Below are 21,668 nucleotides of genomic sequence, written 5' to 3' on the forward strand. Positions count from 1 at the left end.
ACCTCTCCTTGACGGACTGGCAGGCTCCTGCACAAGGGGCAGGTCGGCGCCCTCGTGACGGCTGAGTACGACGTGCAGACGTGTGGACACGCCACGGGCGAGGGTGGTGTCGGCGAGGCCGAGGGCTTGAGCAGGTTCCCAACGTGGTAGCTGAGAGCGCGTCGCGTGGCAGAGGCTGGAGAGTAAAGGGAGACTCGTGCTCACTCCTGTGCACACGCAGAGGCGTGCATGCGGCACACTCACCCTTGACTCGCACACGGACACACGCTCACTCACACTCTCGTGTACCCTCGGACCCGCACTCGCGCGCACTGGGTCACACGGTGCCCCCAGGGGTCTGTCCCCCCAATTCTCCTTCAGACATGAGCAGGAGGGGAGTCCTGCTCCAGGCAGCACCTGGAGGACAGGGGTTGCCAGAAAGTGCCCTGTCCTCTCGGCAGGTCTTTGCCACTCAAAGGAGCGTGGCCCTGACCACCCAGCTCCACCCTCCCTCTGCAGACGAGAGAAGGAGCCATGTGCCCAGGAGGCAGGTCACTCGTGCCAACAGCGAGGGGCAGGCGGGCAGGTGACCTGGAGGGTCCCGGGACAGGTGCCATTGCTCACTTCTTGTTCCAAGTGGCACTGATTTGGGGGTGGGTCTTGGGGCTCTGCCAGCTCGGCGTCCAGGCTGGGTCTGGGGTGCACAGCTTGGCTGTGCCTCTGCAGGTGGGTTTCTGACGTGGCTCACTTGGCGCCTCGCGACATGGTCACACTTGCTGGTCTCGGTGGCCGTGCCTCCCGGCTGTGCGGGAGCTTTGGGAGACGGAAGGCGGGAAACGCCCGGCTGGGAAGGAAGTGTGGCCGAGCCCCTCAGCCCCTCTGGGTCTCGCTCTTGGACTGACGGGGGGCCAGGCCCCTGCAGGGAGATGGGGTGGGGGTGGCTCTGCCTGACGTCGGGTTATCCCAGACACCCACGCCCCAGAGCGGGCCCCACGTGTGGGTGACCCTGAGCCGGTCTTGCTGACATCCAGGCTGGAAATGGCCTCCGACTGCTGCCACGATTCTGATTTCTTAATCTGCCTTTTGCAAGTGGGCCAAGGAGACATCAGCGTCCCCGAAGCATTGCCGCTCTGGGACTACGTGCGGGAAGTGACAGCTGTGCCGAGTGCACCACGTCCCCAGGCTCACCGGCAGCTGCAGGCCGCCGGGCCCTCCCCCGTCCCCAGGCTGTGGCATTGGTCCAGGTCCTCTTTCTTCCCACGGACCTGGGTGCCGAGGCCCCTTGGGTCAGGGAGGGTCGCAGCCTGTCCCCAGGTGGTGTCCGCAGGGGAGGTTGTCCACCCTGCTTGGGGGCCACCCAACCATTGGCCTGGGCTCCACGTGAGCAGGTCAGCAGTCACGGCATCTGTGAGCCAGACACGTGTGAAGTCGGGTGTTCACACTCATGGGCTTGAACCTGGGGGTCACATGTGCACACGGGACTCTTCCTGTCTCGCGTTTGTCCTGAGCGTCCACTCTGATGCACACACTTGAGGTCCCTCTCAAAGACGTCAAGCGTCCTCTGCGTTTGAGGTCCTGAGTCCCTCGTCATTGGAGAATTTTCTGTTTCTCTTGGTGTCACCTCCCCTGCCCCTCCCATCTGGCCCTGGCACCCCGAGGCCCCTCTGCCCATGGTCACGGCCTTCCTGGGCAGCAGATGGGGCTTTGCTGAGCACGAACCTCCGGCAGCCCCAAGACCACACGGCCCCCGGCATGTCCTGCCTGTCGGCCTTCAGCCCCAGGCTGGGGCGGGCAGTGGTCTGGGCGCTGACCGCCCCCTCCCGCTGTCCTGCCCTCCCAGGAGACGTGCTCTTCCAGATGGCGGAAGTCCACAGGCAGATCCAAAACCAGCTGGAAGAAATGGTGAGTCCCGCCTCCTGGGGTGGCACCTGGCGAGGGGCAGGTGTGGGTGTGGCAGGTGCTGCTGGTGTTGGTGGAAGAGCTGGCTGCATGCTGTGGCCGCGCGTCCACTTGGGGACGTTTCATGTTGTGCAGCTGCACTCAAGGTGGGAAGGGACCCTGGGCCGAGGGGCACAGGAGGACCCGGGAGAAAGGGCTCGGGCCAGACCAGAATCTCGTGGGCCACTGGCCCCGGCAGCAGGGACACAGCAAATGCAGGCTCAGGGAGAGTCCTGGTCACAGCCCCAGCCGGAAGCCACTCCTGTGGCTTGATGGGGCCGGAAAGTCAGATTTCCTCTGGATTTTCCCGACTGTAAACATAGGCAAACCAGATACTGTCTAAACCAGTGTCCCCAAACCAAAACACACTTTCTGGCCACCAGGTTACAGCATCTAGTCTAAATCTGGGGGGGACGGGGAGGTTGCTGAGGTCCCCCCAGTTTCTGTTCAGGCCCACAGCTCCCGTCACTCGTCCCCCCCGATCGGGGGCTGCTTCTGTTCCCCTCGTGAGAGACGCAGCCTGTGTGGTGTGACGGCAGGGTCGTCCGATGTTTCCGACTGCGTCTGGCGCCCGCTCCCTCGGCCTCCCGGCTGCATGGGCTCCTCGGTCAGGGGCTCCCCAGCACGTCAGGGCACATGGGGACTGTCCGCTCCCGACCCCGCCTCCTGCCCGGCCGTGTGCGGGAGCTGACTGCTGGTTCGCTTTCTCCCACATCCAGCTGAAATCTTTTCACAACGAGCTGCTCACGCAGCTGGAGCAGAAGGTGGAGCTGGACTCCAGGTACCTGAGCGTAAGTACACCTGGCCCGCGCCTGCCAGGCCCCTGCCCGGCTCCCCGCTCTGCCTTTAAGTCCTTCCCTTAGTGCCCTGTGAGCCCGGGTGCCCCGGGCGTGCCCCAGCTGCAGCCCTGTGGGGAACCCTCGATCCCGACGCCCCAGGTGCCAGTTCCAGCGCCCCCCACTTGGCCACTGTAGGGAGGCTGACGCCGCGTGGGCTGCTCTGATCTCTGTAGTTCAGGGGAGTTCTCTGGCCCCGGGGCCGCTCCCACCCGCAGCGAGAGAGCACGGGGTCCCGTTGGCGGTTAGTGTGCGAGTCTGCGAGAGCTGTCTCTGGCGCTCGCGGTGGCGGGAGGCTGAGTCCCGGCTGCCTTTCCCGAGTCTGGTTTTCCTTTCCAGGGAGCAGAGCACTGTTGTGGGGCTGGCAGAGGCTTCAGGGCGGTCCCCCCTCACGGACTGGCAGCTGAGCCTTTGCCGCCGTCCTGCGGGGCTAGGCCCTGGCGGCTGCAGAGAGCTATGAAGGGGTCCAGGCGGGTGAGGGGGCTGGGCTGCAAAGGGCTCATCGGCCCGTGTTTGTGTTTCTGTTGTTGGAATCTCAGGCCGCGCTGAAGAAATACCAGACGGAACAAAGGAGCAAAGGCGATGCCCTGGACAAGTGTCAGGCTGAGCTGAAGAAACTGCGCAAGAAGAGCCAGGGGAGCAAGAACCCGCAGAAGTACTCGGACAAGGAGCTGCAGGTGGGCCCGCGCACGCATGTGGGGAGGGCGCGGCCTTGCAGCCGCGTGGCCACTCCTCCGCCATGTTGGGGCTTCCTGCCCCCTCCTTAGCAAGCGGGTAAAGGACAGGCCCCCCCGCTTGCCCACAGGTAGTGGACGTGCCCTCGGGTGTGATGGGGCGGAGGCAGGCTCTGCTCTCCGGTAGATTCCAGAGCAGCAAGCGCCCAGCGTCGTGGAGCTGGCCCTGCGGCCCCCTGCCCTGCTCGCAGCAGCCGCCTCTCAGGGGTGCTGGAAGGTTCTTGGCCAAAGGAGCAGAAACCCAAGTGAAATCCTGCCACCCTGGTCCCTCTGGGCTCCTGCGCAGGAGTCAGGCACAGTCATTCCAGTGCACTTGGGTGACCCCTGGGGCTGCCCGGGCATCTCAGCAGCCTCTGTCCCCACAGGTGGCACCAGCGGCTCCCGAGAAGGGCCGGCTATGCTGGCGATTCTGTCCTGTGCCAAGCAGGCTTGGACACAGGACAGCATGGCCCACATGGGCTCGGCCCGACGCAGGCTGTGCACCAGAACCCGGCCAGTCACCTGGTGCAGACCAGGCCCAGAAACCCCCGATGTCATAGAAACACAGACAAGGGGAGAAAGAAAGGGACACCCAGTTGTGTGTAACTCGGGTGGCAGCTTCTGGCGAGTGCTCTGGGGGGGCGTGGCTGTGGCCCTGGGTCCAGCCCTGCCCTCTGAGGCCCCACCCTTCCTCCTGGGTGCCAAGCCCGGCAAGCCCCATGCAGCCCTGCTGTGTGAACATGTGTGTTTGCGTGTGTGCCCAGATGTCCTGTGCTGCTGGACATGAGTGCCTGCAGGTGCCTCTGGCCTCTCCCTGGGCCTGGGAGGCTCCCCCAGGGCCCTCAGGGAAGCCAGGCAGGTCTGCCCACACCTGGGGACGCTGGTGGAGCCAGGGTCGCAGCGGAGGAGAGGACAGGCCTGAGCAGTGGCCGATGTGGGTAATGGCCCAGTGCCCGCTGCGTGCGATGGGGGGCGGGGCCCCGTAATCCTCCCCCAGCCTCTCACCGCGTGTCCTCTGCAGTCTGTGCGCCTCGCCCACTTCAGGCACATTTTCTGCCCGTCTTTGTCTTGATCCTTTTTATGACCGGCTAGGACCGGCCCTGGCCTGTCACACCTCTGTGAGTTGCCACCGGGAGCTGTTCCGCTGCTGCGCGGAGCCTCCCTGCAGGGGGTGTAGGGCTGAGGCGGGGGCAGAGGAGGGGAAAGGCGTGTACAGCAACGTACAGCACGTCGGGTTTTTCTTTCCTCTGACCCATGATGTGTTTTGTGTTTTGCTTTCTGAACGCCGGAGCAGACATGCCACCGCCTGGGCAGTAGCCTTCTCGGCACAGGTGCGGGCACTGCAGGTGCGACTGTGGTCAGCCCCGAGCACCTGGGCCAGGTGTGACAGAGCTTCTCAGAGGGAACCTTCCGGGGGCTGAGTTGGTGGCCCAGGGACAGAGACACGACAGCTGGCCCACCTGGGGGCTCTGCTGGGGTGGCCGGGAGCCTGCGCCCTCTCCTCGAGGTGCTGTGGGATTCTTGGGTAACGGCCTTGCTGAGGTTAATCCACGTGACCAGCAGTTCACGTTGAAAGGGTTCCAGTCCGTGACGGGGAGGACACGCAGTCGATTCCGGAGCCCCAGTGCCATCTGCCCCACCAGACCACGAAGTCACCAGCCTCTTTCTGTCTGGCTCACCTTGCTCTGACCATCCGTGTGACCGCACGCTACAGCAGGTGGCTTGCATGCTGGCGTCTTGCACAGAGTGCAGCGTTTCTGGGCTCACCGTGTGGTAGCATGTCAGTACGTGCACAGAGAGCATTTCCAGGGTCAGCATGTCGTAGCGTGTTAGTGCGTGCACAAAACACAGTGTGTCAGGATCACCGTGCGGTAGCGTGTCAGTGCGTCACTCCCTTTCCTTGTCAGCCTGAGTGCTTCCTTTTCCTGGTTCAGTGACGTTCCATCGTCTGCGTATCGGAGGCTCTGTCCTGCCCAGGCTGCGGTCCCCTCCCTGGCACAGCTGGCCCTGCTCTGTCTGGGTTCTCTGGAAGCCACTGGAGGAGTGTCCTGCTGAAGGCCAGAGGACGTGACCAGGTGCTGCCCAGGTGTCCTGAGGGTCGGGAAAGGCCTGGCCGGAGCAGGGCCGGCTCGTCCCCTCCCGCACAGCCTGGAGCCACACGGGCCCGGGCCCTGCACCCGCCCTCATCCCCTGGCTGCGCCCACCCTCTGTTTTCGGGCCACCTGTCCCCCTCCAAGCCCCTGCTCAGGAGAGGCGTGACCGTGCGCCTGCCGCTGCTGTCCAGGCCACGGCCCTGATGCGGCGCCTGCAGAGCCCCACGGGTGGGTGGGCGCCTGGGCTGTGTGCTCGGCCCTGGCTCCTAGAGCCGTCCCCGAACCCGTCCCGTGCAGGAAACAGGGAAGGGTCGCTCCTTGCGGATGCCGCCTGCTTATTTGCTATGTGCTCCCAGCCCTGCGGGACCTGGACGTGGGCCCTGTCCATCCTTTCCATGGGGCTGCCGGGCCACCTCCAGTGCCTCAGTGGACCCAGTTGACTGGCCTGAGGATCAGCTGACTCGAAGCCACCTCGGGCTGAGTGTGGAGGTGACCAGGGGCGCCTAGTCCGGCTTCAGCGCGTGGCTTTGTGGTCTGGGGAGGCAGGGTGGCGGCCCAGGCTGTGGGTGAGGGTGCCACCGGCGCCAGGGGCAGACATTTGACAGCAGAGCTAGAGCGGCCAGGGCGGGGGCCATTGGGGGGCCGGGGGGTGCTATCCCACAAGCAGCTTGGGTGACCCCAGGTCTGGGAACCAGCTGAGGCAGGACTGGATGTGCCAGCCATGGTTGTCTTCACAAAGCACCTGCCCTGGCCCCGGAGGCCGGGCTTTCTGAGCCGCACAGAGGATGAGGGTGTCGTGTCCTGATGCATCAGAGCCAAAAGCCTGGGGGAGTCGGGTGTGATGGTGGCGTCACAGTCACAGTGCCTGCCTGGCCATGATTTGCTGAGGCAAACAGCCCTCCCCACACCCATGGATGGGCCTCAGGAGAGGGCGATGATACAGGTGGGCCTGGAGCGTGTGCTGTGGGGGTCCGTGGGGGCGGCTGGGAGAGTGGGCGCGAGTTGAGTGCAGGCTGCTGCGGGGGCCGCACCGGGTCTGGGTGTGTGTGGCCCGGCTGCCTCCTTGGAGAAGCCCCTGCCCGGCTGCAGTGCCGCTCAGTGAGGTGGCCGCCCGCACCCTCTCCTTGGAGATGTCCGACACTGACCCTTCTCCCCGAGTCCAAGTCGGCCGTCCTCCTCAGCATGGCCATGCAGCCCCCCTGGGGCCGGGTCTCTGCACCTGCCAGGTGCCCGGGGTCACACTACCCACCACCCCTGGCTCTTGCTGAGGTGCCTACTGGCTCGAGGACTTGGGGCAGCTCCTCAATCCCCCTACGGCCTGCAGACAGTGCCACCCAGGCACAGCCCTGAGGCCCTGCCAGTTGGATTTAGGCTCGGTGCAGCTCTGTCCCTCATGGGTCATATGGCCATGGTGCGCTCCGGAGCCGCTCTGACCTCGGTTTCCCTGTTTGTGAGGTGGAGCGCTCCTGCCCTCTTCCCTTCTCTTAGGACTGACTGGAAGGGCCGCAGGGCCTGGGTGGAGCCGGCATCCACCTTCCCTGTGCCCTGCCTGGGCTCCTCTCCTGGGCCGCACCGTCCCTGGCTACCTGGGACACACCTTCCTCGGCTACCTGGGATGCAGTGCTTTGCCCCTTAACCACCCAAATGTTTTATTTTTGTGGTTTTTCCCAGATAACTGAGTTCTTCTGGGAAGCTCTGGGTCCTGTAATTCTTTTGCGTCCCACTCAGTGCTGAGCACACGCTGGTCACAGTGGGTAGCTAAGAACTGCTCAGTTGTTTCAGAATTTTTGTTTGTTTTTTTCTTTGGAGACAGAGTCTCATTCTGTCACCTGGGCTAGAGTGCAGTGGCATCATCACAGTCACTGCCACGTCAACTCCTGGGCTCGTGACCTTCCTGCCTTGGCCTTCCAAGTAGCTGGGACTGCAGGCTCCTGCCACAACACCTGGCTTATTTTTCTATTTTTTTGCAGAGACGGGATCTCGTTCTTGCTCAGGCTGATCTCCAACTCCTGAGCTCAAGCGATCCTCCCGCCTCGGCCTCCCAGAGTGCTGGGATCACAGGCCTGAGCTGCTGCACCCCATGTGTTTCAGAACAGTTTTTGAGTGTGCGGAGCAGCAGGAGCAGCTTCCTGGTGTGTTTTGCTCCAGTGGCGTGGAAGTCCCAGTTCCTCACCCCGTGTTGGGGTCTGAGGGGATGGGCATGGGGTGTGCAGCTGCCCTAGGTCCCTCTGAGTAGGGTGGGAGGCCCCGCTGTCTTGGGGTGAGTGTGCCTGACCTCCCTGGCATCCTGGCTGGGATGCCCTGCCCTCCCCATCTGCCCCTGGGGCTGTTCTGCCGGCTCCCAGGTCTGACTTCCACTGCAGGGTGTGGCTGCAGGGGCTGGGCAGGGCGGGGCTGGTCAGGGCCCTGGGGCCTTTCGTTGCTGGCAGCTCTTTCTCTACACCTCTAAAGGAGAGGAACACCTGGGCAGGTGAGCTGAGTTGATGGGCTCTGCCCCCTCGTGCTAGCTCCGCCCCTCCAGCAGACCTGCCCCTTGGTGAGGCTCTACCCCTTGGTGCTGGCCCCGCCTTCTGTGCAGGTGGCCTTGCTACCACCTGCCTCTCAGGGGTGGTTGCCCTGGGCCTAGGACATCGGCAAGGTCCTGGTGTTTGCTGGGAAACGGCCTATTTGAAACCCCATTGTGGGGAAGTGCAGGGCTGCTGCCCACGCTGGGTGCCTGGGTGTCGGCAGCAACCGTAGTTCACGATGCTGGCCTGACCTGGGGTTCTCCAGCCACTTGCCCTGCCTGCTCCCGGCTTGTGGAGCCACTGACTCCCGTGCATGGCCCTGGGGGCCACTGGGGACCCTAGCAGTTGTCCCTAGCCCTGAAGAAGCTGGAGAGACAGACATGCTCACATGCTGTTGGGGTTGGGGCAGGAGTCTGGCCTGTCTGGCTCCTGGGCTGCTCCCTTGAGTGAACAGGAGGGTGGTGCCTGCGCTCCTGGAAGTGGGAGGGACCCCATGCCGTGGGGAGCCCAAAGCCCACGTCAGGCCAGGGTCCAGGTACACGCAGAGGCCGTGATGCAGTCCCCAAGTCTGTCTGCCCATGGTGGCCTTTCCCTGCCCCCTTGAGACTCTCATGCCTCCGGGGTCTCTCCAGCTCTGCTGGCCCCGCCTAGCAAGCCTGAGCGGGGCCGGCCAACGGTGCGGCTGAGTGGGCAGTGGGTACGGTGGAGCTGGTTAGGGAGCTCTCTGGGCTGGGGGTCCCCAGATCCCACGGCCAGCACAGGAACCCCACCTTGGGACTGCCCCAAAGCTGGTGCCCTGATGCCAGCTGCTCTCGTTGGAGGAGAGGGGGGTGGTCTGTACCTGGCCGCCAGAGTCCCTTAACTCTGATCTTCCCAGGTTCCACAGCCAGACATGCGGGTGCCAGTGTCGGCTCCCCCAGCACCCGGGGGGTGAGTGGCCTTGAGCTGACTGCAGGGATCCCCGTGAGCTGTGCGTGTGCAGAGCGCCCCAGTCGCCCAGGAGTGGGAGCTCACTGGGGTAGTCGCGTGGCCGAGTGTGGGGGCCCCAGGCCCACACCCCAGGGATGCCAGCCTGGCAGAGGCCCCACACACGCCACCTCTCTGCCGGGCTCGGCCATGCGATGGTGGCCAGACCTGAGCCCAAGCTGAGCCGAGGACAGCCCGGAGGGCAGGCACTGCCCATGGCGGTTGCAGATGGCAGAGGTGGGCTGCTTGGAGGGGCAGCCAGACCCTGTCCCAGAGAGCGTATCGTCCGTCTGTCAGCCTGCCGTGGCGTCCTATGAGCAGGGCTGGGCTGAGGAGCCTGCTGACCTCAGGAACTGCTTGTAATTGAGACTGTGTTTTGGGATTTCCACAAAAAGAATTAATTTTAATTATAGGTCAGGGAACAGGAGCTTAGAAGCATTTGGGGCGCTAACTAGGACGAGAGAGCTTTTATATAGAAGTGGGGAAGGCGCGGGGAGCTGTCCTGACAGCCCGAGGGCTCTGGGCTGGCCGTGCCCTTCAGTCCCCAGACGGCGGGTCATTGCTGTGTTTGTCGGGCCCGGCACTGACTGGGTGGAGGGGCACCGTGGGCACAGGTGGAGGATGTGCCGCGTGTCTGGCGGGCCGTGGCGACAGGCTGGGTCCAGCTCTCCCTTAGGAACAGAGGGTGTCTCAGCAGGGCTCTCGGAGACCCAGGAAATGAAAGCAGGGCCGGGGCTCAGGGTAGAGCCCAGCCTGTGCCCACCTCGGGGACAGGGCAGAGCGGCCAGGACAGGGGACACCCACACGCTCTATCTTGCAGGAGAAGTCCATGGTGGAAGGGAGGGTGGTTCACCCTGCCCTGGGTTGGGCCTTGGGTCTGGGATCACAGGCAGGAGCGGGAGCCCCTGCCCCACTGCCCCCAAGCGCAGGCAGCTCCTGGGAGGTGGGAGGCTTGGCATGTCCTCCAGGCCTAAGGCCGTGCTGGCCCCGGTACCTATGGGGGAGTGTCAGCTTGGGTGGGGGGTGGGCAGCCGTGCACCCCTGCTCCTGGCTCCCCACTGTGTGGCGTGGCTTCAGCCTCCAAGACGGGTCCTGCTGTGTCCTCAGCAGCTTCCTTCCCTGGGTGCCCCGCGGCCACCCAGGTCTCTGCAGATGTCCGTTTGTCACCTGCCAAGCCCGTCTCTTTGGCCCAGTGGTCTCAGCCAAGCTGTGTGTCCCCCCGCCCCCCGGGGATGTGGGTGCAGCCAGGTTCTCAGGCCAGTTCAGTCTCCGGGGCCTCTGAGCCAGGGTCTGGCTGGTGTGGCAGGCACCAGGCACGTCTGTGCGGCCCCTGCCCCTGGGCCGTGTCCATGTGTCCGGCCCTCAGAAGCCGCGCTGGCAGGAGCCTGGTCGGGGTCTGTGCGCGTTCTCTCCTGTGCACCTTCCCGGCTGGGGTGGGGATTCCTCCAGGTTTCACTTTGGTTCCGTCCAACACCCCCGGCCTGGCTCTTGTTGATCAAAGACTGAGCCAAGAGGAGGCCCTGGGCGAGTGCAGGGCCTCCCCAGGTGGACGCTCCTGGGCGTCGTGGCTGCTGGAAGAGCCCCAGCCGTGCCGCAGTCTGTGGTGTGCCCTGGATGTTTGGGTGTTGGGGTCTGGGGAAGCCACTGTCATTGCCAAGCCCTGTGCAGGCTCTGGTGCTGAGGGAGGGGTGGCCCCAGAGGCCCAGGTGAGAGCCGGGGAAACAGCCGCTGCAGAAGGGCAGGCTGGGAGGGGCGTCCAGGGCCCTGTGCAGCTCACCCTGGCCTGGGCTCACCTGTGCCCCAGAGGGTGAAGGCCCCGGACAGCCCTTCCAGACCAGCTTGAGGCCTTGGCGGCCCGGCCTGGAACTGGGGCCTGAGCGGGCTCCTGCTGGGGAGGGCGCTGCCTGGTCTCTCACCTGCCTCCCGAGCTCTTCTGGGCTGGAACTGACAGGGCGCCTGGGGCTGCAGGAGCCAGGCTTTCTGCCCTTCGCCTGTCCCCTGTCCAAGACGACGTGGGGGAGGAGGCAGGCGCAGCCCTGGCTGGCTGTCGTGGAGGAGGAGAGACAGCAGTGTCCGGGGGTGGGTGCCTCCAGAAGGTCGCAGGGGCTCCCCTGGGGCTCTGGCCCCCGTGTTGCAGAGGGCTGGTCGGGGCTTTGGCGCTTCCGTGGGCTTCAGCGGTCCCCCCGCCTCGCCCCCGCTGCTGCGTGTGCAGGTTCCAGGCCTGCACGCCCGGATTGCAGTCTGAGACAGGGAGAGATGCGTTCTATTTAAAGGGATGTATAATTAACAAGGCAAAGACAGAATAACCATAGTTTAGAACTTTAGATTTTCAAAAAAGATAATAGCAGAGGCCGTTCCCGTTCACGGCGTGGAGAGTGACACCGTGCAGGGCGGTTAGGCCTGCTCTCGTCTTCGCAGAGCTCCAGTGCTGCGGGCGGGCGGTGCACGCCGTGTGGCAGCCACGCAGGCCTGTCCTCTCTGGAGTAAAGCCGGTTAGGCGTCCTCACCGGGACAGGCTCGAGTATGAGAGGCCAGAGGCCACAGCGCTCTCTCGGGGCCTCTGCATGCAGAGCGCCTTTGGGACACGGGTGGCCCCTGCGGGAGAGGGGCGGGGACGGGCACTCTGCTGCCCTGAGCCTTGGGGAAGGGCCACTTGGACATTTTAGTCCCCACCTGGCCCCCGCCCTGCTCTTGGGGACAGCTTGGTCTGTGGGCCGCCAGCCTTTGTCAGCATGTCCAGCCTGTGATGTGTGCAAAGTGCCCACGTGGTGTCCTGCGCCCGCTTGGGCTGGCTGACACCATCCATCCAGATGCCAGCGGGTACGTGTGCCGGGCAGGGAGTGGGGCCAGGGGGACCTCTTGTTCGTGGACCCCACCCCTGCCAATCTGCTGAAAGCCCTGGAACTGGGGACCCTCAGGGCTCGTGGACCCCAGATCCTGCTGAAGAGGCGCTTGCTCTTCCCGAGGGTGTCCCTGTGGCAGGTTCCTCGTGTAGCGAGCCCCAGCCCGTGGGCAGGGTGGCGCGACTCCCCTCTGCCCAGTCCAGCCTGGGCCTTGCTCTGAGCCCTGGTGTTTAGGGTGAGATTTAAAGGCCCTCTGGTCTTCGGCCTCGCGCTGCCCACCGGCTGGCCTTCCCGCTCCGAGCCTGGGCTCTGGGGCCAGCAGGTGGCCTGTGACCTGTCTTGCCTGTCCCCCCATACGTCACAGCTGCTTGGGTCTGGGGCTGTGTCCTTGGGGGTGATCGTTAGCCCTGGTGACAGCTGAGGGCCAGGACTCGCATTCTCATTCACGCCGGCAGGGGACCAAGGGGCACCTCCTGTTTCTGAGGAACGTGGGAAAGCCGCAGCAGCTGATCGGATGAGGGAACCAAGCAGCCTCGGTTTGTTCTTGGACGCCCCTCCCCCACCCTGAGTCACCAGCGAGCTTTGGGGCGCAGCAGAGATGTGTTCCGATCACTTTTGTCTTCTTGGATCACAGGGCTGTTCAGCCCGAGTGACTAAGTGCGAGCTTTGTGGGTCTGAAATGCTTCCAGCTGGGGGTTTCTATAGTGCGGTCGCCATGGCACCCAGCTAAGCAAGGAGCGGGGCGGGGACAGGAGGAGCCTGGCCGCCCGCAGGGACAGGCTCAGCGCCAGTTCACACGGCCTGGTGCCAGGTCGGTGGTGTAGACGGAGGCTGTGGTGTGTTCTCTGTCCCTGTCCTGCTGCGGGTCAGAGTAGCTGGAGCCCTGTGGGGCGGCCACGACCTCTCCCCATGCTGACCCCCACCGGGCCCCTTGTGGGGTGAAGCTCCTCACGTGGCCCAGGTTTCCAGGATCCGCCAGCAAAGTTGTAGCCTCGCTCTGCCAGGAGTTGGCGTCGGCTGGTGTTCCTAGATAGGGGCAGCCATGTGCCACTAGCGACTTGGGCCACCGCAGCTGAGTGCTCGTGTCAGGGTCAGCGCAGCTGGACTGTCGGCCCCGAGGCAGGATCCTGGTTGTCCCGGTCCCTTGGGGCTGGAGCCTCACTCCTGCCTGTCCCCGGGCAAGGAGCCCGCGAGCAAAGGCCGGACCTCAGCCGCTGCACAGCCCGGCTGCCCTCTCCCCCACCTCCCGGCTTCCCGCTTGTAACCTGTGCAGCTCCCAGCCGTTCATGGGCTCGTTTGAGCAAGTGGAAATATTAAAAATAAACCACCACTCCCTGCCCGCGTCGAGGCTGCCAGGCCCGCTAAGGAGGCCAGGGCCCCGCCAGGCACCGCGCCCCAGGGAGCAGCACCTGTGCGCGGATCCGCAGCCTGAAAACCCAGAAACCGTCCGCAGGGTGGGCAGCTGGGCCGGCGCCCGGGCTGGGCGGTGCTGTTCTCAGGGTGGGGAGACCCAGGGGGCCCTGCGGCCTGGTTTACACTGCTGTCCTGGGGTGACGTTTGCTTCCTGAGTGCCACCTGCCCCTGCTCTGGGGGCCCTGGGCCGAGTTCTTCAGTGTCTGCCGAGCCACTTTGGCTGGACGGCAGGGGTCTCCTGCTGCGCTCTGGGCTCGGCACGGTCGCCCACCAGCCCTGGCCACCCTGGAAAAGTGCCCAGGGGAGGGCTCAGTGGCCCGAGGACAGGGTGAGTTGGGGATTTCCTGGTTCCTCCCTCAGGAACTTTGCACACTGCCTCTCAGCTGCCCTGTTTAGGGGGTTCCTGGCTCCAAGCTGAAGCTTGGAGGCCGCAGCACCAGCGTCCCCAACAGTTTCCTGGGGGAGGAGGGTAAGACCCACTGGGCACAGTGAGCGTGAACCCCAGGTGGCCTTAGCCTGGCGCTGGGCATAGCCTTGGGTGAGGGGGACAAGGGGCGTGGGGTTCATCTCGCCCCCTCTCTGTGCACAAACCCTGAGAGCCCTGCCCAACCTGGGCCTTTCAGCCTCAAGGTTGGGAGAAGAGCCCGGCACCCAGGCCCAGGCCAGAGCACAGCGGGCCAGGTGCCCAGGAGCCCACCGGCCCGGCCATGCCCCCCTGGGGACCGGGACCTGGCCGGCTCACAGCCCCTCCCCGGAGTGGGCGCTTCGGAGCGCATGGGAGGCTCCCGGAGCAGGAGGCCCTGGGAGGCGCACACGTTGTGTAACTGGAGGAAAAGTACTTGGAGCTCGAGAGGAGGAGGAGGAGGCGGCGGCGGCGGCGGCGGCAGCAGCGACAGAGGCAGGCAGTGTCAGCAGAGCTCTCTGAAGAGTGGCTCAAGCCCCCTGGGAGGCCGCTCCCCTGTGTTGCAGCTTCTCCCCAAGTGCGGTCCCTGGGGGGCCCATTCAGGCAGACCCTGTGAGGCCCTGGAGAGGGCCGAGGCCTCTTTCCTGAAGCTGTGGCCTTGGTTTGGGGTGGGGTGACAAGCCAGCTCTTGTGAAGCCCAGAGGGGAGGGGACAGAGCACAGTGTGGGAGCAAGGAGTCCTATTCGGTGACAGGGCTGGGTGGGCTCTGGCCTTGGGGACGGTGTGGCTGTTCTGAGTGCCAGAGCCTTGTGCTGGTGGCAGTGCTGGTGACGGGCTCACACCCCCAGCCAAGGCTTCATGGGGCGGCAGCCAGGGAACGGGTGCTCCCCACTCCGACGCCCCCCCAGCTGAGTCAGCTGCGTGCGGGGGAGGCCGGCCGTGAGTCAGGCGGGGGAGGCCGCCCCCTTGCGGAGACAGCCTGCTTAGGCGCGGATGCCGAGAGAGCCACTCCCACAGCAGTGCCAGCAGGCGGGCGTCCGAGCCCACCGTGGACCGTCTGCCCCAGGCCGGGTGGGGGTCAGCCCCCTGGGGTGGGCGCAGCAGGAGAAGGGAGACGGGAGAGCCGCAAAGATCTTCGTGGCAGAGAAGCGGCTCCGAGGAGGGGCCGGACGCTGGGGGTCTGTGCCTGGGGGCTCCTCCCTCACCCTGGACGGCCACCCACTGTCTTCTCCACGTTTGAGGACGGGAGGTTTCCAACCTACAAAATCAGATTCCAGTCGACCAGCGTCCTGGTTCCCTGAGCCGAGTGAGCTGGCTGTGGTTGGCTGTCCCTCCACACGCAGGGTCCCGGCTCACACACAAGGTGGTTTTGGTTGTCGCTGGAGCGGGAGGTGGCGCTGGGTCTGCCAGCTGTGCCGCAGCACTGGGCTGCCACCGCCAGGCCTGGGCGCATGGTCCACCAGCTGGCTTCGTGGAAGGGCTGGCACAGGGGGTCATGCTCCCCGCAGAGGGACAGAGGCAGAGTCCGGGGGGTGGTGACGCTAGTGCTCCCCCCACACCCAGCGGCCGTTCGGGAAGGGCAGCGTGAACACTCTCACCTCTTGGCGCTCTTTCCCCAAACTCCCCCTTTCTCCTCTTCCTCCCAGAAGGGTTCCCTTGTGCCACTTTCTAAAGAATTTCCTTTTTAATTATGGTGAAATGCCCATAACTGCTGTACTTTACCGTTTTAACCACTGTTAAGGGTTCGAGCCAGTGGCCTTTAAGCACATTCGCGTTGTACGGCTGTCACCACCCTCTGTGTCCAGAACCTTGTCATCTTCCCAGATGGAACTGTCCTCCTCAAACACGACTCCCCTCCGCAGCCCCTCGTAACCCTGTCCCGCCGTCTGAACGTGACTCCTCGGCGCTTGTGCCGTTGTTACCGTATCCCCCTTCTGGGCACATTCGGAATTGGCGGTTGGATCTGGAGGCTTCGTCAGGTTGAGATTTGGTTCTTTTTTGGGTTGATTTGGCAAAGGCACTTCCCGGGCGGATCTTGTGTCCCTCAGGAGGCGCAGGTGGCTGAGACGTGCCAGCCGTTGACGACAGAGCCAGACGCAGACCCACAGCTGTTGGGGCGCTGAGGACCGACCTCCAGATCCGGGGGTGGGGCCGCCTGCTGGCCGCCCTGGTCCAGGGTCTGGCTGGGCTGCCTGGCGTTCCCAGCCCGGCACACCTGTGCAAGCTGAGGGCGTTTCCAAAGCCACCATGTTTGTCCTGGGCACATTCTCAGCCTGTCCTAAGGGGCCACCAGGGGTGGGCACTGCAACAGCTCCAAGGTGGAAGCTCAGTGGTCTGGGTCACTGCCCAGTCTTCGAGCTGTGCGGCCCCTCTCCCAGGCACTTGCCATTCCCACAAGCGTGACCCTGGGGCTGTGTGGCAGGCGTCGGTGACTCAGTGGACGGCCATCCTTGATCGCAGAGGTCCCTGCTGATCAGTGACCTCTTGTTCCGTCCTCTCCACGAACTTCGTTCTTGCGCACTCCCCTGGGGGGGTGGTCGTCGGAAGCCAGCCTGCGGGGCGCTGGCCGGGCCCCACTCCCAGGCACTCAGCAGTGGGAGAGGGACGAGCCCCCGGTCAGGGTCCCTTGGCAATACCTCTCCTGCAACTCCTGCTTGAGCTGAGGCTTCGGGGCTCCGGAGACACAAGGGAACACCAGGTGGCACAGGAGGACCAAGAAGCTGTCCCTGGGTGGGCTCGAGGAGCTGGGATGCAGGCAGGCTGGGCCAAATCCCATCCACACCAAGGTTTCCCGGAGGGGCTGGCCGCAACCCACCCAGTGCACGGGTGCCTTCCTTGTCTGGAGAGGAGCCGGACCCCTCCCCAGGCCTCCCGGAGGCAGGACCCTTGGCCACACTGGTCAGCGTGGGCAGACACAGCACGGTGGTCCCCTTGTCCGGGAACGGTTTAATGAAATAATGGGCTGCCCTGTCCTCCTGACGCCAGCTAACTCTCTCTCTCTCCCGCCACCCCAGTACATCGACGCCATCAGCAACAAGCAGGGCGAGCTGGAGGGCTACGTGTCCGACGGCTACAAGACGGCCCTCACCGAGGAGCGCCGGCGGTTCTGCTTCCTCGTGGAGAAGCAGTGCGCCGTGGCCAAGAACTCTGCCGCCTACCACGCCAAGGTAAGGCTGGGCCGGGCCGTGCTCTCCCCCGGCAGTTGGGCCTCGCAGGCGGAAGCAACCTCGTCCGCCCCGTCCCCGAGGGCACACCAGGGCGCGTCCCGGCTTGGGCTGTGGTGGGTGAACGTCTCTGTGCGCTTTGGGTTTTCCTGGGTGTGGAGTTCTGGAGGGAGGGTTCCCAGATCGGAGGGTGCCAGCGCTTTGAAGACTCACGTTGGAAATCGCCGGTGTGTTTCTGAGAGAGGTTGCATCCAGGGTCTGGTGGGCTTCGGGGGCCTTTTGGGACGTTGTTTGGGGCGTTGGTCCCTTGGTGGGGTGCAAGGCTCCCCCGCCCAGCTGCCTGGCAGGCTAGCTCTGTGCCTGCGTGTGCCCTTCCTGGTGGCCCCCTCGACCCAGAGTCCTGGCCTGTGGTCTCTGGGCTCCGGCCATCCAAGGTGAGGCCATGTCACCAGCCTGTCCCATGTGGAACCTGCTCTCCCTCCTCGCTTCCTGGGCAGCCACAGGCCCTGCCCGCTGCCCGGCCCCCTGCTCAGGCCACGCCCCAGCCCCGTCCCTCGCTGAGCCAGAGGGGCCTCCGCAGGACACAGACGTGGCTGCAGGGTCCTCCTCAGTCTCCGGGTCACCCCCACTTACTCTCTGCACCCATGAGCCTGGCTACGTCCCCCTCCCCTTCCTGTGCCCCAGTCTGGGGGGCCCCTTACCTGGCCAATGGTCTCTCCTGCTGTTAGCCGCCCCCCAGGTCCTGCAGCCCTGTCCCCGCTATGAGGCCCCCCAGTCGGGTGGGAGGAGTCTGCCCTGGGGAGGCTCCGTGTCCCAGGACCCAGCCTGGACTTGCTCAACAGAGACTGTGCAGGGGCTTCTCCGAGGACGAGGGCTGCAGGGGCCCCTCCACAGGTGGCCTGGGCCCTGGGGTCAGAGCCCACCATGGGAGGGAGGGACCCTCGGAGCAGGTGGACTTAGCCCCTGGGGGCAAGCGGGGCCCAGAAGACAGACTGCCCTGCCCTGAATAGTCAGGGTCAGTGGGCCTCCTTCACCCGTGGGCAGGAGCTGGGATGGAATCAGACTGTGTCCTCTGGAACATTCCAGAGCGTTCTGAGAGCTTAGAAGATGTAGTCTGGCAGCGAAGCCAACGCGAGAGGCCTGGTCATGTCCTTTTCCAATAGGGGGCTTCCGGGGATCAGTAGGGCACAGGCCAGTTCTGGTCCCCACAGCCAGGGAGCACCAAGGAGACGATTGCCCCGCCCAGCCCCCCCACCCCGCCTGGGCCTGCCGGGGTACTGTGGGCAGGTGCACAGCAAGGACGGCAACAGCGCCCGTGTCCCCTGGGGGCACGCAGCACTGGCCCCAGCCCCTCCCCTGCGGTGCCATCATGGGCATTCTGGGGAGCTCGCGGGCAGTGGGGGCCAGTGCCGTGGGCGCTCCCGCTGCAAACTCTCCCGCAGGCTGGCGGCAGCCCTGGCTCCGCTGTGTCCGCTCTGCTGCGACCGGTGCTCCAAGCACAGCGGCCGGGCGTCTGCGCCCTCTGATGGGGTCCGGGCCCTGTGAGGGGGTCTGGGAGGGAGGGCAGGAAAGCCCTGCTGCTGGCCCTGGGCTCCCGGGAGGGGACACAGGCTGCAGCCGGTTGCTGGCTGGGCCTGCCCCTCCCACGTGCCTCCACACCCCTCCCCACAGGGCTGCAGCCCCCGGGCGTGTCTAGAGGGACCCGTCTCCCACAAACCCACTCGGACAGCACCGGGCCTGGGGCGCAAGGGCAGCCCTCCCAGGGCTGTTCTCAGCAACGAGGTGGCCCGGCAGCTCCCTGTGCTTGGGTTGGACTGTTCCATGCGACCTGCAGGGGTCTCGGGGTGGAAGTGCCCTTGGCTGGTGGCTGTCGGGGCCCCGTGCGTGTCAGGGCTGGGCGGCTCCCCTAGCGTGGGGGCCGTGCTGCGGTGAGGGTGGTGACCCTGTCGCCCCTCACCCTGGGCTGTGCACGTAGGTGCTGGTCCCCGCCTGTGTGCCCCACCCCATTTTCCCCCGAACCCAGACTTGCTTCTCTGCCGTTGTGCTGGGTCAAACCAAGGGTCAGGGACCTTTTCCTGTCTGGCCAGATGGTAAATGTTTTTGGCTTTGTGGGCTACAGTCTCTGTGTCTTGTGGCATGAGTGGCCACAGGTGATTCGTAAATAATAAAACTTTTCTTTACGAAAGAGGAGTCCAGCCTTCGGACTGCGGCTCGCCTGGCCCAGTATAGCCCCCTGCTCAGAGGGCTGCTGTTCCACACCCCCTGCTGTCCACCCACGGGTGCCCCTGCCCACCCGGCCACGCTGAAGGGGAGGGAGGGGCCTTTGGAGAAGCTGGGGACACCTCTGGCCACTCCAGAGTCTGTGGGGGCTGGTGACACAGGACTCCACTTGACCGAGCGGCTGGGAGGGGCAGGGCTTGATTAGCGCCCAGGTCCCAGGCGAGGCTTTCCCTGCAGCAGACGGCACAGGACCCCCTGCCCCGGACCCCAGACTCAGGCCGGTCCCCAGTCTCGGAGCCCCTGGCCAGGCCTGGGGCTCCCTTATCCTCTGACACCACTGAGGTCATCTGGGGCTGTGTCCCAGTGGCCCATGTCCACCAGAGCAGAGCTGGGCCCGGGGACTTTCGGGCCCTCGGGCCATGAGCACCAGTGTGTCTGCCCAAGCGCCCCCGCCGGCAGCCGCCCGCACCCTCGGCAGCCTGCCTGGCCGCTGCTGGGCAGCTCTGTCCCTTCTGTGGCCGACACCCTCTTCCCCCTGTGGGATGGTGCTCTTCGATAGCATTCCGGGGTTTACCCACAGAGGGTCTGTCCACTGTGTGGCCACCATGTGGGCCCCTGTCCGTTGCTCCTCCTCCTAGGCCCCTGTATGGCCCGTAGTCTGCCAGGTTGCGCCTTGGTTTGCCCTCACCCCGGTGGCCCCCGACCACACGGCCCTTTGCTGGGAAGATCCTTCTGTGGGTCGGGGTTGGGGCTCGCAGGCAGCCTGTCGCGCTGCAGACCACCGCCTGGCAAAGAGAGCCCCCACCGCGGCCAGGCGCCCTGGGGGAGCCCAGCCTGCGGCTGAGCCTGATGCCCTCCCCGTCCTGCCTCCTCCACTTCAGGGCAAGGAGCTGTTGGCCCAGAAGCTGCCGCTGTGGCAACAGGCCTGTGCTGACCCCAACAAGATTCCCGACCGCGCCGTCCAGCTGATGCAGCAAGTGGCCAGCAGCAACGGCGCCATCCTCCCCAGCACCCTGTCGGCCTCCAAGTCCAATCTGGTCATCTCAGACCCCATTCCGGGGGCCAAGCCCCTGCCAGTGCCCCCCGAGCTGGCACCATTTGTGGGGGTGAGTCTGTGGGCCCCGGGAAGCATATGGGAGGGGCACCTTGCACCTGGGTGGCCTCTTGGGGCAGGCCGGCGGGCTGAGCCAGGCCTCCCTGCTGCGGGGAGGGGCGCTCTCCCACCTGGTCCTGTCCAGGGCCGCCAGCAACGCTTGCCCCTTGCTGCCCCCTCTGCAGCGGATGTCTGCCCAGGAGAACGCACCCGTCATGAACGGTGTCGCAGGCCCAGACAGCGAGGACTACAACCCCTGGGCTGACCGCAAGGCTGCCCAGCCCAAGTCCCTGTCTCCTCCGCAGTCCCAGAGCAAGCTGAGCGACTCGTACTCCAACACGCTGCCCGTGCGCAAGAGCGTGACCCCCAAAAACAGCTATGCCGCCAGTAAGGGCTCTCGGTGTTGGGTTGGGGTCCTGGACATGCCTCTGCGTAGGGGCCTGGGAAACCCCAGGCTCACGAGTGTGTGTGTGGAGTGCATGCTTACCTGGCGGTGCGCACACATATAGGCATGTGTGTGCATGCTTACCTGGGGATGTGTGCACGTTTAGACAAGTGTGTGTGTGCATGCTTACCTGGGGATGCACGCGTGTGTAGACGTGTGTTTGTGCACGCTCACCTGGGGATGAGCATGTGTGTAGACGTGTGTGTGTGCATACTTACCTGGGGATGTGTGCGTGTGCAGGCATGTGTATGTGCACACTTACCTGGGGATGCACACGTGTAGACGTGTGTGTGCACGCTTACCTGGGGATGTGCGTGTGTGTAGACATGTGTGTGTGTGCACAGCACCTGGGGCTTTCTGTCCCGCACTGCAGGCCTTGCGGGTCCCTCGTGTTCAGTGTCTGGCGCGTGGCGGGGGCTGTGAGTGAGACATGGCAGCCGGCGGGCTTACTCAGGCAGCCGCTGCTTGGACGGCTCCAGCTCGCCTGGGACGGTCCCTCTGGCACCGTGTTCTCGGCAATGCGTCCAGGCTGCCTGCCTCTGCCCGGGCTCTGCTGCCTCTGCCGGGGACAGTCCCCTCAGACCTGCCCCGTGTCCCCACAGCTGAGAACAAGACTCTGCCCCGCTCCAGCTCCATGGCCGCCGGCCTGGAGCGCAACGGGCGCATGCGGGTGAAGGCCATCTTCTCCCACGCGGCGGGGGACAACAGCACCCTGCTGAGCTTCAAGGAAGGGGACCTCATCACCCTGCTGGTGCCCGAGGCCCGTGACGGCTGGCACTACGGCGAGAGCGAGAAGACCAAGATGTGAGTGCCATCCGGGGCGCGTCGGGCCGGCCTGCCCCTCTGCAGCGGGCACAGGGATGGCAGCCTGCTGGCCCCGTGGCGCTCAGGCGCACCAGCGGCTCTGGGTCGTTTTTTAGACTGGTGGTCCAGGGCACAGGCTCTGGTCGTAGGAAACCTGGGCAGTAGAAACGAAAGAGACCCTGGGGGCTTTCCCCACACAGCGACCTTCAGGGGCGTCTGGTCGCCTGTCACCTGCGTGGCCACAGCACCAT

At 65.1% G+C, this 21,668-nt stretch overlaps 1 protein-coding gene across 9 annotated transcripts in view; it reads left to right on the forward strand.

Moving 5' to 3' along the window:
* The window catches only part of BAIAP2 (BAR/IMD domain containing adaptor protein 2), a 67,502-nt gene that overhangs the window by 36,576 nt on the left and 9,258 nt on the right, over nucleotides 1–21,668 (forward strand). For all 9 annotated transcript variants that reach the window (XR_011234912.1, XM_069482966.1, XM_069482972.1 and 6 more), the window contains exons 4-10: nucleotides 1,820–1,881; nucleotides 2,637–2,708; nucleotides 3,293–3,430; nucleotides 16,706–16,858; nucleotides 19,957–20,181; nucleotides 20,354–20,555; nucleotides 21,216–21,417. Coding sequence is in view for 8 of the 9 variants with exons in the window: in XM_069482966.1 (XP_069339067.1) it covers nucleotides 1,820–1,881; nucleotides 2,637–2,708; nucleotides 3,293–3,430; nucleotides 16,706–16,858; nucleotides 19,957–20,181; nucleotides 20,354–20,555; nucleotides 21,216–21,417 (1,054 nt within the window). In the remaining variant the exon portion in view is untranslated. The remainder of the gene's footprint in view (nucleotides 1–1,819; nucleotides 1,882–2,636; nucleotides 2,709–3,292; nucleotides 3,431–16,705; nucleotides 16,859–19,956; nucleotides 20,182–20,353; nucleotides 20,556–21,215; nucleotides 21,418–21,668) is intronic.

This window comes from Eulemur rufifrons, chromosome 9, assembly GCF_041146395.1.
Source record: "Eulemur rufifrons isolate Redbay chromosome 9, OSU_ERuf_1, whole genome shotgun sequence".
NCBI lineage: Eukaryota > Metazoa > Chordata > Mammalia > Primates > Lemuridae > Eulemur > Eulemur rufifrons.